The sequence below is a fragment of the Rana temporaria genome, chromosome 8 (assembly GCF_905171775.1).
Source record: "Rana temporaria chromosome 8, aRanTem1.1, whole genome shotgun sequence".
NCBI lineage: Eukaryota > Metazoa > Chordata > Amphibia > Anura > Ranidae > Rana > Rana temporaria.
In genome coordinates, this window is record NC_053496.1 from 70727297 (window position 1) to 70741771 (window position 14475).

General features: G+C 44.5%; 1 protein-coding gene across 1 annotated transcript in view; it reads right to left on the reverse strand.

Moving 5' to 3' along the window:
• The window catches only part of ZNF365 (zinc finger protein 365), a 50815-nt gene extending 39300 nt beyond the window's left edge, over window positions 1-11515 (reverse strand). Inside the window, exons 1-2 of the mRNA XM_040361994.1 lie at window positions 11384-11515; window positions 380-1123 (exon numbers count right to left, since the gene is read on the reverse strand). Coding sequence (XP_040217928.1) covers window positions 380-1123; window positions 11384-11460 — 821 coding nt within the window. The 5' untranslated portion in view covers window positions 11461-11515. The remainder of the gene's footprint in view (window positions 1-379; window positions 1124-11383) is intronic.
• Window positions 11516-14475: the final 2960 nt, after the last annotated feature.

A 14475-nucleotide genomic window follows, 5' to 3' on the forward strand; every position in this document is an offset into this window, starting at 1 on the left:
TAACATTACTATTCCAGCTATTTGATAGAATAACTTTAGGCCTGAAAGTGCGTTACGTAAACGGCATATCTTTACTGCGTCGGGCAAGCGTACGTTCGTGAATCGGCGTATCTACTCATTTACATATTCTAGGCCGACCGCAATGGAAGCGCCACCTAGCAGTCAGCCTAAAAATTACACTTTAGGATACGACGGTGTAAGACACTTACGCCGCTCGTATCTGAGCCTAATTTAAGCGTATCTGGTTTCCAGAATACGCTTAAATTTGCGTCGGCGTAGATTTCGAGTTAGGTCGGCGTATCTACTGATACGCCGGCCTAACTCTCTGTGAATCACCCCTATATAATGGAAATTCTTATTCTCTCTCACAGGTACTTACTCTTCCTTCCTTTGGAGTTCTTGCTCAGATTCTGTTAGTCGCTGGCGAAGAATTGCAATCAGCTCAACAGCCACATCTACCTGACGACTGAGGGCTCTTTCTCTGCATTGAACCTCCTGCTTCTTCTGAGACAGTTGTAAAAAGGCAGCTCGGACTTCCAGCAATTCTGATGTTTTTTGGCAAAGTTCCTCATTGAGTTTATCAATTTTCTTTCCTATGGTCTTATCAACATTTTCAGCAAGCTGATTTAGTACAGACTTCTCTTGTGGATCTAACTGAAACTTAGTACTCATAACAGGATAACCAATAATATAATTGTGTCTTTTAGTTGAATTGTCTGAGAAGGAGCTTTTAACAAGAGGTAAAGGTCGTTCTGATAGTATTTCTATAGGACTGCGGGACTTTTTGCTCTCGTTCTTCAGGTCACAGAACGTGGGTGAAGTGCTCTTTTGATTTAGTGCATTGTCAATAGATTCCACGTGGCTTTCATTTAGTGGATGTGTGGAGTTTTTAAATTCCGTATCTTTCAAGGAACAAATAATTCCTGATTGTCCCCAAAAATATCTTTCTTCGTAGCTATGCATATAGTCCATATGAGCTCTCAAAGAGGAGAGGCTTTTAAAACGAGAACTTTCTCCACACTGGGGGCAACGAAAAGGCTTATATAGGTTACCATTTCTTACAGAGTCCTGCCACGAGGACTTATTTCCTTCAGATGTTTTCTGTTGCATCACCCCAGCCAACCTGCAAAAAAAATCAAAAAATACATAACACTTTATAACAGTACATTGTATATTGTAAATAGTACCATGGGTTAACCATTACTATATCCCCTCTGTGTTACCAAATCACATTGAAGAGTAGGCCAAAGTTTAGCACCATGAACCCCTTTACTGCATCAAGATTCCAGATAACTCTGGGGGTGTTCTTATTATAGAAAGTACCACCAAAAGCAATCATTATTAGACACCCAACATAAATATTAGTATCCCGGCTTCAGCAATTACAAGAGTTAGGCTGCTTTCACATTGGGCAGCGGAGGTGCGGTGACGGTAACGCTGCACTATTTTTAGCGCCGCTATACCGTCATATTTACCGCGATATTCGGGCACTAGCGGTGAGGTTTTAACCCCCGCTAGCGGACGAAAAAGGGTTAATACCGCCCGCATTGCGGGCGGTATTACCGCGGTTTCCCATTGATTTCAATGGGAAGGCGCGGTATAGGAGCGGTAAACACCCCGCTCCTATACCGCTCCAAATATGCAGCTAGCAGGACTTTTGGAGCGGTCCTGCTACCGCACCGCTTCAGTGTGAAAGCCTTCGGGCTTTCACATTGAAGCCTGCAGGGCATGATTTTTTCATGCGGTACAGCAGCGCTATTTTTAGCGCTGTACTGCATGAAAAACGCCTCAATGTGAAAGGGGTCTAACTCATCTTCCCCACCTCTCCCTTCACTCTGTTTGAAGGAACAGGGACATCTGACAGAGAATAACACTCTTGTTTATTGACTTGCTGTTCATCTTCATTCCTAGAACCATAAGTCATAGGTCTTAAAATGGCCTCACTCACAGGAGATGGGAGATCCATTCATTCTTTCTTGAAGCATGAACCCTCTGTAATCCTAGTCCCCAATCCCCCAGCTATACAAATATATAGATGTGTGCACATGGTGAAAAATGTTTTGACCCAGAGAATTTTCAATCTGTGGTTCTGAGGTTAACTCCAACATGGCACTCTTGTTGTAGCCATGGCTCAAATCGAAACGCAACTCATTAATTTCTATATTGTCACTTGGTACTAGGGCTGCACGATTCTGGTCAAAATGAGAATCACGATTCTTTTGCTTAGACAAAAGATCACGATTCTCTCACGATTCTCAAAAATTTAATGCCAGAACCCCCCCCCCCCCAAAAAAATGTAAATAATAAACCTGTGATTTATCTGAAAATATGAATATATAAAAAAAGAGACCAGTGATATGTCTATAATGTTAAAGATCATATAACTCCTATGAAAAAAGCAGAATAAAACTTTGATTCTGATTTTTTCATAGGAGTTATATGGTCTTTAACATTATAGACATATGACTGGTCTCTTTTTTTTATAGATCAGAAGCAGTACTGCCAGCAACCATTGGGTGGCGCATGGATACACACAGTTGTACAGAACTGTGAGAAGGTTTAATACATCAGGAGCAGTACCGCCGGCAACCACTGGGTGGCGCATGGATACAAACTACTGTTGTGAGAGAAGCTCAGACATCTATCCAGCGGCGCAGGCTGCTGACGTCGGTTTCAAAATCGGCGGCATTTGCGTTCCACGCTGGTTACGTGGAACCAGCGGTGAACACGGAAGAATCGCGGGTCATCCCACAGGGAGATCGCGGGCGGGGAGAATCGAGATCGCGATTCTCTCCGCGATTAATCGTCCAGCTCTACGTGGTACCTATTAGGTGGTTGATCTCTTTACCCATAACTGTGTTCTCCTAGAAGTCAAGTAGAAAATGTTCTTAAAAAGAACTGATAATGCCCAAAAGATGGTTTTGATTTTGATCACAAGTAGAAGAAGTCATCTGGACCAACTATGAATTTGTGATTAATTAAAAGAAGTATTATCGTGTCACGGAGCGGCAGAATGGGGAGATGCCTTTGGAAACAAGGCATTTCCCTGTTCTGCCTAGTGACAGGACAGGATCATTGTCGTGTCACTGGTAGCCCAGCCTCCACACAGTTAGAATCACTCCTTAGGACACATATAACTACTTCCTTGCCCCCTACTGGTTAACCCCTTCCCTGCCAGTGTCATTTACACAGTAATCAGTGCATTTTTATAGCACTGATCGCTGTATAAATGACAATGGTCCCAAAATATTGTCAAAAGTGTCCGATGTGTCCGCCATAATGTCGCAGTCACGATAAAAGCCACAGATCGGCGCCATTACTAATAAAAAAAAATTATAATAAAAATGCCATAAAACTATCTCCTATTTTGTAGATGCTATAACCTTTGCGCAAACCAATCAATATACGCTTATTGTGATTTTTTTACCAAAAATATGTGGAAGAATACATATCGCCTAAACTGAGGAAAAATTTATTTTTTTATATATGCTTTTTGGGAATATTTATTATAGCAAAAACTAAAAAATATAGCTTTTTCTCCAAAATTGTCGCCCTTTTTTTGTTTATAGCGCAAAAAAAAAAAAAACGCAGAGGTGATCAAATACCACCAAAAGAAAGCTCTATTTGTGGGAAAAAAAGGACGTAAATTTTGTTTGGGTACCATGTCGCATAATTGTCAGTTAAAGCGACACAGTGCTGAATCGCAAAAAGTGCTCTGGTCAGGAAGGGGGTAAATTCTTCTGGGGCTGAAGTGGTTAAGCCACCTGCTTGATTACAGTTTTTTCAAATATAGTAAATTACCTTAAAAATGATATATAATAATTATTTTTATATTACTTGCTTATGGTAATTAACCCCTTGCCACTCTTCTCTCCTACATGTAAATAACATAATTTTTCTTTTTGCTAGAAAATTACTGAGAACCCCAAACATTATATATATTGTTTTAGCAGACACCCTAGGGAATAAAAGGGTGGTCATTGCAACTTTTTTTATTCCACTGTATTTGCGCAGCAAGTTTTCAAACACATTTTTTTTTGGAAAAAAAATGTTTCATGAATAAAAAAATTTAAATAAAACACTAAAGTTAGTCTGATTTTTTTTGTATACTATGAAAGATGATGCTACGCCAAGCAAAAAGATACCCAACATGTCACGCTTTAAAATTGCGCACACTTGTGGAATGGGCCAAACTTCAGTACTTAAAAATCTCCATAGGCGACGCTTTAACATTCTTTACAGGTTACATGTTTAGAGTTACAAAGGAGGTCTATTGCTAGAATCATTGTTCTCGCTCTAACGTTCGTGGCGTATGTAACCTGTGTGTATCTGGCTCTGATACCAACCAGTGCCTCACCAGCCACTGACCTCACCGCATGTCCCTGCAGTGGACCAACACCAGCAGAAAACATGGCTCCCCAAATCATCACTGACTGTGGAAAGTTCACACTGGACCTCATGCAACTTGGATTATGTGCCTCTCCACTCTTCCTCCAGACCCTGGCACCTTGATTTCCAAATGAAATGCAACATTTTTCACAGTCCGTGCATAGCTGCCAACAGTCCTGATTTTCTCTGGACATTCATGGAATTCAGACTCTTGTCCCAGACTGTCCGTGTCCTCAGAAAAATCACGGGAAATTGGCTTTGTCCTGGTGTTCTTTAGGCAACCTGTCACTGGCCGACCACCGGCTGCAACTTCCGGCTGTGAAAACATCTCCCTCCGGCTAGCAGGTCTTTCCCCCCTGTACAGTGGAGAAGGGGATGGGTCCTCTGACCCGGGCAGCTAATCGGTTTCTCTCTCCAGTGTACAAGCAGAGCAATTTACTTGTACATTGAAGCCGATTAGCTGCCCTTGTCGGGGGCCCTTCCCCTCTCCACTGTACACAGGGAAAAGACCTGCTAGCCGGAGGGGGATCGCGCAGGCACCACAGAGCTGCCATCCGCCCCCCTCCTCAATTCTTAGTGAGCTGACACAGCCGGAGGTGCAGGGGGAGATGCTGCAGGCACCACAGTTGCAGGTGAGTGGCCATGGGGTGATCTGCTGGACGTTCTGTGTGTTGGAGGTTAAAGGTGCACTGCAAGTCCTGTAGCCTGTCTTCACCCTCTCTGACCATCACCTGTAGCATGTCCGCACCATCTCTGATAATCACCTGTAGCATGTCTGCACCCTCTCTGACCATCACCTGTAGCATGTCCGCACCATCTCTGACCATCACCTGTAGCATGTCTGCACCCTCTCTGACCTTCACCTGTAGCATGTCCGCACCATCTCTGACCATCACCTGTAGCATGTCTGCACCCTCTCTGACTCTCTGACCATCACCTGTAGCATGTTTTCACTCTCTCTGACCATCACCTGTAGCATGTCTGCACCCTCTCTGACCATCACCTGTTGCATGTCCGCACCATCTCTGACCATCACCTGTAGCATGTCTGCACCCTCTCTGACCGTCGCCTGTAGCACGTCCGCACACTCTTAAATCATGTAAAATAGGAGCATTACATGCATTTTTACATGTTTTTTCATGCACTCCCACAGACTTCAATTGACAAGTAAATGCATATAATACGGTATTGGACATGCCTCATGTTTTACAACACAGAGCAGAGATGTGAATGGCTTCATTGGAATCAAAGTATTTTCTTGAGCTATTTACATCTCTGCGCTGTTATAAAAAATGAGGCAAAACCAGTAACTGTAAAACTGCATAACAATGCACATAAACACGAGTGTTAACCAGACATAAGCCCTCGTTCACAGTGGTGTGACTTGTCATGGGATTTGGCAGGTCCAAATCCCATGACAAGTCGCATGCTTTTGTCAGCAATGGAACTGTTCAAATCGGTGTTCCGCTGACTTTGCGGTACCGCACCAATTGAAAAAAAAGTTTGTGAACTATTTTTTTGTGTTTTCAGGTGCGACTTGCATAGACATCTGTGCATGAAGTCAGCCAAGTCGCACCTGAAGTCGCACTGACATGCGGCTTTGAAATCTTAAAATTTCAAGTGAAGTCACGCGATTCTAAAGTTGGATTCAGTGTGAATGGGGCAGTATAAGTTTCGTAGACTGAAACATTTTAGTTAACTAACTTAATACTATTTTAGTAAACCAAAATAGGACTAAAACTAAAACAATTGAGATGACTAAAATGTGACTAAAACTAAAATGGCATTTTAGTCAAAAGACTAAAGCCGCGTACACACAACCGTTTTTCATGTAGTTTTTCTCTACGCGATTCCCCTCAAGCCTGCCTTGCATACACACAATCGTGATAAAAAATGCTCGAGCAAAGCGCAGTGACGTACAACAAGTACGACGGCACAATAAAGGGGAAGTTCCATTCGAATGGTGCCACCCTGTGGGCTGATTATGCAAATTTTCAAATTTCCCTTCTCATAACTTGCTTCTGAGAATGCAGGTTTTTTCCCAGTCGTTAAAGTGTACACACGACGACGTGAAAAACGACGACATGAAAAACGACGAGAAAAAATAGAGCAGGTTCTAAATTTTTAATCGAGAAAAATGTTCTGGAGCCTACACACGATCGTTTTTAACAACCAATTTAAAAAATTGCATTTTTCTCGTCATGTAAACGATCGTGTGTACGCCCCCCCCCCCCCCCTCCTGTAGTAAAAAAAAACAAAAAACGGGCCCTTTAAGACTTTTTATTTTGCCTAAAATGTAATTTTACTTATACTGCAGAGATGGCGGTCCATCTATAGAGGGCGCTGCAGCGCCGCCCCCTCTGGCTCTCGCAAATAACATACACTCATGTATTGCATGAATGTATGTTATTGTTGCCAGCTGCCGCTGGTTTATTCAGATGGCCGGAACTTGGGCGCCAGTTACCTTAATAACGGTACAGCCCTCGTCTCCCCGTATGTCTATCCTCGGAACGCACCGGGGTGCGTTCCGAGGATAAGACTGACTCAGTGTAATGCTATCTGCTCCCTCCAGCCTGCAGGGGAAGATAGACAGCTGGCAGACTTTCCTTCCTCTCTCCACTTAATCACTTGTTACTTATCACATGATTACTGGATAGAGGAACGAGTTGCTGCCTTCAGAAGCCTCATTAATGGGTACAGTGGTGACAATGGGCACAGTGGCAACAATTAAAAGGCACAGTGACATGCACAGTGGCAACAATGGGCACAGTGGCGACAATTAAAGGGCACAGTGGCGACAACTGAGGGACACAGTGGCTGCGTTTGATGGCATGGCACAGTGGTGACAATTGATGGCGCAGTGGCTGGGTTTGATGGCATGGCACAGTGGCTGCGTTTGATGGCATGGCACAGTGGTGCAAATTGATGGCATAGTGGCTGTGTTTGATGGCATGGCACAGTGGTGACAATTGATGGCACAGTGGCTGCGTTTGATGGCATGGCACAGTGGTGACAATTGATGGCACAGTGGCTGCGTTTGATGGCATGGCACAGTGGTAACAATTGATGGCACAGTGGCTGTGTTTGATGGCATGGCTCAGTGGTGACAATTGATGGCATAGTGGATGCGTTGGATGGCATGGCACAGTGGAGACAATTGATGGCACAGTGGCTGCGTTTGATGGCATGGCACAGTGACTGCATTTGGCATGGCACAGTGGTGACAATTGATGGCACATTGGCTACGTTTGATGGCATGGCACAGTGGTGTCAATTGATGGCACAGTGGCTGCATTTGACAGGCACAGTGAGGCTGCAATTTTTTTTTTCCGTTTGCGCCCCCCCAAAAATGTTGAGCACCAGCCGCCATTGCTGATGGTCCGTCGCGCCTACACACCATCGGTTAAAAAAAACAATCGTGTCAGAACGCGGTGACGTAAAACACAACGACGTGCTGAAAGTTCAAAGCTTCCAAGCATGCGTCGACTTGATTCTGAGCATGCGTGGATTTTTAACCAATGGTTGTGCCTACTAACGATCGTTTTTTTCCCCATCGGTTAGGAATCCATCGGTTAAATTTAAAGCAAGTTGGCTTTTTTTTAACCGATGGTTAAAAAACCTATGGGGCCCACACATTATTACAATTTAACTACACCCATTAGATTTTAGATGAATAAAATGATTTTAGTCAAATAAAATGTACTGGAGATTTAGTTGACTAAATACGACTAAAACTAAAACAATTGCAATGGGACTAAAGCTGAATCAAATATTTCTGCCAAAATTAACACTGGAATGGGGGCTAAATATCCTACTTTTGCTACATTTTAATAAGTATTCACAAAAATAATAAAACATAAACAACTAAACGTTTACAAATGCTAAAACAAAGGCAAATGTTTCAAAACAAACTGGAGGAAAAAAAAGTGGCTTTTAATATGGATTGAAGAGCAGTTCTGCCACAGAAGCACTAAATATTATCTGACAAATGTTTTATTCAGCCGGTGTACATATGTAAACATCCACAAGGATAATATACGATGTGTGATATATGTAATTCAGTTGTATATCGATCATGCAGTATTGCAGTCATTGGCCTACAAGCGCATACAATTGATCTGTGTAGAAGGGTTAGTATTATTTACGATGCGTCCTCTGCTGGACATTTAACCTGAACTCTGGGTAAAGCAAATATTATCTAGACACGGTACATGTGTATCCTTACTAGATTCTTGGTGTGCTTTGTTTATTCCTTTCAGGTGTGGGCAGCAACTCAGAGTGAAGGATTGTCCTTGTGCAGGCGCTTCCTATAATAAAGACCGCTCACTGCTGCTCTCTTTCCTTGTACAGGGCGACCGGTCTTGTCTCCGCCCCCTCCTGTAGTTTTCTGCAGGTCCTGTAGTGGGTGGAGCCTGCTGGGTCCCTCCCACAGCTCTACTCTCTGCACCAACTATGCATAGCACAGTGATGATGTATCTGCTATTTTTACAAGGTAATATCTACTAAGGATGAGCTCAGGCATGTTTGCAAACCCGCACGTGCAGAGCCCGCCAGGAAGTTGGCACTGCACAGCGCTAATCATAAGCAGTGAGACATTTTCCTGATCCGTGGTTAAAGAAATAGGCCCAGATTCATGTAGATCGGCGCAAAATTGTGCGGGCGTAACGTATCTCATTTACATTACGCCTCCGCAACTTACACGGGCAAGTGCTGTATTCTCAAAGCACTTGCTCCGTAAGTTGCGGCGGCGTAGTGTAAATCACCCGGCGGAATTCCAATTGGGCGGGTAGGGGGCGTGTATCATTTAAATGAAGCGCGTCCCCGCGCCGAACGAACTGCGCATGTGCCGTCCTTAAATATCCCAGTGTGCATTGCTCCGAATGACGTCGCAAGTACGTCATTGGTTTCGACGTGAACTTAAATGACGTCCAGCCCCATTCACGGACGACTTACGCAAACGACGTAACTTTTTAAAATTTCGACGCGGGAACGACGGCCATACTTAACATTGGCTGCGCCTCATATAGCAGGGGCAACTATACGCCGGGAAAAGCCTAACGTAAACGTCGTAACTTTGGGCGCGCGTACGTTCGGGAATTCGCGTATCTAGCTAATTTGCATACTCAACGCGGATTTCGACGGAAGCGCCACCTAGCGGGCCAAAAAAAATTGCACTTAAGATCCGACGGCGTAAGAGACTTACGCCTGTCAGATCTAATGGATATCTATGCGTAACTGGTTCTAAGAATCAGTCGCATAGATACGACGGCTCAACGCAGAGATACGACGGCGTATCTGGAGATATGTCGTCGTATCTCGGTTGAGAATCTGGGCCATAGGGAAATGTCTCACTGCCTGTGATTGGCGCTGTGCAGTGCTGACTTCCTGGTGGGCTCTGCACATGCAGATTGCGAACACGCATGAGCTCATCCTTAATGTTTCCATGTGTTTTTTGTCAGTTTTTTTTTTTTTTTTTAACTGTGTTTTTGGTGCATTCATGTACAAAGAAATATGTTGCATTTAAAAAAAAAATACATGTGAAATCACTGTTATGGTGTAAACTAGGCTCGTTGAAATACACTCACTTTTCTTGCGTATGCGTTTATACTCCGTTTGGAAATGCATTTAACAGATATGGTGTAAAGGAGCCCTAAAAGATGATTTCTGATTGGTTGTCCTGGGTTCCTATACATATGGGTCCCTGTGTTGCCCTGTGACCCCAGCCTGGTATATCTAGAAGGGGGTCAGTCCGATCTAGGGGTGCAGGATTTTACTTTTAAGGGGACCCCAGCCTGGTATATTTAGAAGGGGGTTAGTCTGATCTAGGGGGTGCAGGATTTTACTTTTAGGGGGACCCCAGCCTGGTATAATTAGAAAGGGGACAGTCCGATCTAGGGGGTGCAGGATTTTACTTTTAGGGGGACCACAACCTGGTATATTTAGAAGGGGGTCAGTCCGATCTAGGGGGTGCAGGATTTTACTTTTAGGGGGACCCCAGCCTGATATATTTAGAAGGGGGTCAGTCCGATCTAGGGGGTGCAGGATTTTACTTTTAGGGGGACCCCCAGCCTGGTATATTTAAAAGGGGGTAGGTCTGATCTAGGGGGTGCAGGATTTTACTTTTAGGGGGACCCCCAGCCTGGTATATTTAGAAGGGGGACAGTCCAATCTAGGGGGTGCAGGATTTTACTTTTAGGGGGACCCCCAGCCTGGTATATTTAGAAGGGGATCAGTCCGATCTAGGGGGTGCAGGATTTTACTTTTAGGGGGACCCCCAGCCTGGTATATTTAGAAGGGGGTCAGTCCGATCTAGGGGGCGCAGGATTTTACTTTTAGGGGGACCCCCAGCCTGATATATTTAGAAGGGAGTCAGTCCGATCTAGGGGGCGCAGGATTTTACTTTTAGGGGGACCCCCAGCCTGATATATTTAGAAGGGGGTCAGTCCGATCTAGGGGGTGAAGGATTTTACTTTTAGGGGGACCCCCAGCCTGGTATATTTAGAAAGGGGTCAGTCCGATCTAGGGGGTGCAGGATTCTACTTTTAGGGGGATGCATGCTTTTATGAACATTTCAATCGGTCAAAATAAAACGTAGGCAGCCTTTTGCGATTTTCTGTTTCCAGAGGATCCATCCACGCACAGACGTAACGGAAACAAATTGCCAACCACCAGAGAGCACATCACCTTCTCCCTGGAGATCTTGTACTAGGGAAACACAGCTACACCAATATGGAGGGCATAAGACAGGGAACCACAATGTATGATCTGATTCCACTCCTTCATATGAAGGGAAGATGTCAGTCCATACACAGGATGCCCATCAATCGTCCAGCCTGCAAAGAGAACTGTCATGGCTGTCCTTTCCTCTGGACCAGGCTGGAAGGGGTTAATCTAGGCTCCTTCTCTGTTATTGAATGTTTGTAAACATGGTGGGGGAGGGGAGGAGGATCACCCCCTCTGCATCTCTAATCACAGAAGGAGACTGATCACTTACCCGACTTGTTGCTGATGCTGCTGGAAAAGCCCTTCACGGCAGAGCCGTAAATCAGAGCATCGCTGAGAGTGTTCCATCCAGAGCTGGAGGGATGCTGATCACCCATGTGCTGGAGTTCACATGTAAGCTGGCCTCTCATTGGTCACTGAGCCAGCCTCTCTGATTGGCTGATGGAGTCTCCCAGGCTGGGTAGCTCTCCTCTTCTGGAGGATTATGTCACCTTTCCCATAGAGCTGTGTGTGTTATAAGGGAAGGATAATAAAAGGATGGATGCAGATCTCCCTCCTGAGAGATGACAGCCTGCTAGCAGCATATACAGTACATGTCTGAGGGGAGAAGGTTCACAAACAATGGCTGCTTAAAGTCACACTAAACTTTGCTTGAATTTTTTTTAAATAAAAGCCAATACTATAGTTGCTGACTTTTGAAGTGGAACTAAACACCATAAATAACTCCACCTTCCAGTTACATCTTAACCACTTAAGCCCCGGACCTTTAGGCAGCTAAATGCCCAGGCCAGGTTTTGCGATTCGGCACTGCGTCGCTTTAACAGACAATTGCGCGGTCGTGCGACATGGCTCCCAAACAAAATTGGCGTTCTTTTTTCCCCACAAATAGAGCTTTCTTTTGGTGGTATTTGATCACCTCTGCGGTTTTTATTTTTTGCGCTATAAACAAAAATAGAGCGACAATTTTGAAAAAAATTCAATATTTTTTACTTTTTGCTATAATAAATATCCCCCAAAAACATATATAATAAAAAAAATGTCCTCAGTTTAGTCCGATACGTATTCTTCTACCTATTTTTGGTAAAAAAAAATCGCAATAGGCGTTTATCGATTGGTTTACGCAAAATTTATAGCGTTTACAAAATAGGGAATAGTTTTATTGCATTTTTTTTTTTTTTTTTTACTACTAATGGCGGCGATCAGCGATTTTTTTCGTTACTGCGACATTATGGCGGACACTTCGGACAATTTTGACACATTTTTGGGACATTGTCAATTTCACAGCAAAAAATGCATTTAAATTGCATTGTTTATTGCGAAAATGACAGCTGCAGTTTGGGAGTTAACCACAGGGGGCGCTGAACGTGTTAGGCTTCACCTAGTGTGTGTTTACAACTGTAGGGGGGTGTGGCTGTAGGACTGACGTCATCGATCGAGTCTCCCTATATAAGGGATCACTCGGTCGATGCAACGCCATAGTGAAGCACGGGGAAGCCGTGTTTACATACGGCTCTCCCCGTTCTTCAGCTCCGGGGAGCGATCGTGACGGAGCGGCTATAAACGAATAGCCGCGCCGTCGTCCCGGATCACTCCCCGCGGGAATCCGACCGCCGCATGTAGCGGGGGGTCCCGATCGGACCCCCCACCCGCTAGAAGGCAAGGACGTACATGTACGCCCATTTGCCTGTACGTGCCATTCTGTGGACGTACATATACATGCAGCGGTCGGGAAGTGGTTAACATATACATTTCAGTTACATCCCTCACTGGCCGCTGTCATCTTCTCCCCGGAAACTTCCAGATGCCGGTGTAGCACACCCCGCTAGCATCGACGTGCGGTGAGGTCAGAGGCTGGTGAGGTACTGGCTAGTATCAGAGCCAGATACACACAGGTTACATACGCCACAATCCTAAGAGCGAGAGAAATAATTCTAGTACTAGACTTCCTCTGTAATTCTAAACACGTAACCTGTAAAAAAAAAAAAATTATAGCGTCTCTATGGAGATTTATAAGTGCTAAAGTTTGGCGCCATTCCACAAGTGTGTGCAATTTTACATGTTAGGTATCTATAATCTATACAAAAAAAATCGGGCTAACTTTAGTGTTTGTTTGTGTTTTTATTCATGAAACTGTCCCCCCCAACCCCCCAAAAAAAATACTGTGTGACATAAAAAGTTGCAACAGCCACCATTTTATTCCATAGGGTGCCTGCTAAAATAATATATATAATGTTTGGGGGTTCTGAGTAATTTTCTAGCAAAAAAAATAATGGGCCATATTCTCAAAGAATCTCCGCCTGCTTCGCTTAGGGCACTTACACTCCGCTGTCCCAACTTACTGGAGCAGGTGTTGTATTCCCCAACCACTTGCTCCATAAGTTGGGACAGCGGAGTGTAAGTGTCCCGGCGTAGCCTGGCGGATCTCCAAGGGGGCGGCTTCTATTCAAATGAAGCGCGCCCCCGATGCAAAAGAACTGGGCATGCGCCGGGCTGCAAAAAGCCCAGTGCGCATGCTCCAGTTCTCGGCGGAAAACGTCAATATATGGCCCAATGACTTTTACATGTAGGAGAGAAGTGTCAGAATTGGCCTGGGTGGCAAGGGGTTAATTACCATAAGTAATATACAAATACTTATTATATATTGTTTTTAAGGTAATTTACTATAGTTTGAAAATCTATACTCAAGCAGGTGGCGCCACTGCAGTCAGCGGTTCATTGCAAGGGGAATATCTCCTAAACTGTAAAGGTTCAGGAGATATTTTTTTACCTACAGGTAAGCCTTATTAGAGGATTACCTCTAGGTAAAAGTTCCAAAAATCACTATACAACTGCTTTAAGGCCCCGTACACACAAGAGGATTTATCTGCGGATACGGTCCAACGGACCGTTTCCGCGGATAAATCCTCTCGAGGATTTCCGCGGATTTGGATCCGATGGAGTGTACTCACCATAGGATCGAAATCCGCGCCAAAATCCCATCGCGATGACGTGTCGCGCCGTCGTGGTCATATAATGAATTCCACGCATGCGTCGAATCATTACGACGCATGCGGGGGATCCATTCGGACGGATTGATCCGGTGAGTCTGTACAGACCAGCGGATCAATCCGTTGGGATGGATTCAAGCGGATAGATTTGAAAGCATGTCTTCAAATTTTTATCCGCTTGAAATCCATCCCAGGGGATAAAAATCCGCGGAAACAGATCCGCTGGGTTGTACACACCAGCGGATCCGCAGATCAATTCCAGTGGATAGATCCTCTCGTGTGTACGGGGCCTAACTGTGTGAGAAAAACATGGGATTGTGGGTAAATCTTATACACATAAACCAATGTATTTCCTTGTAGTTAACCCCTTCCATAC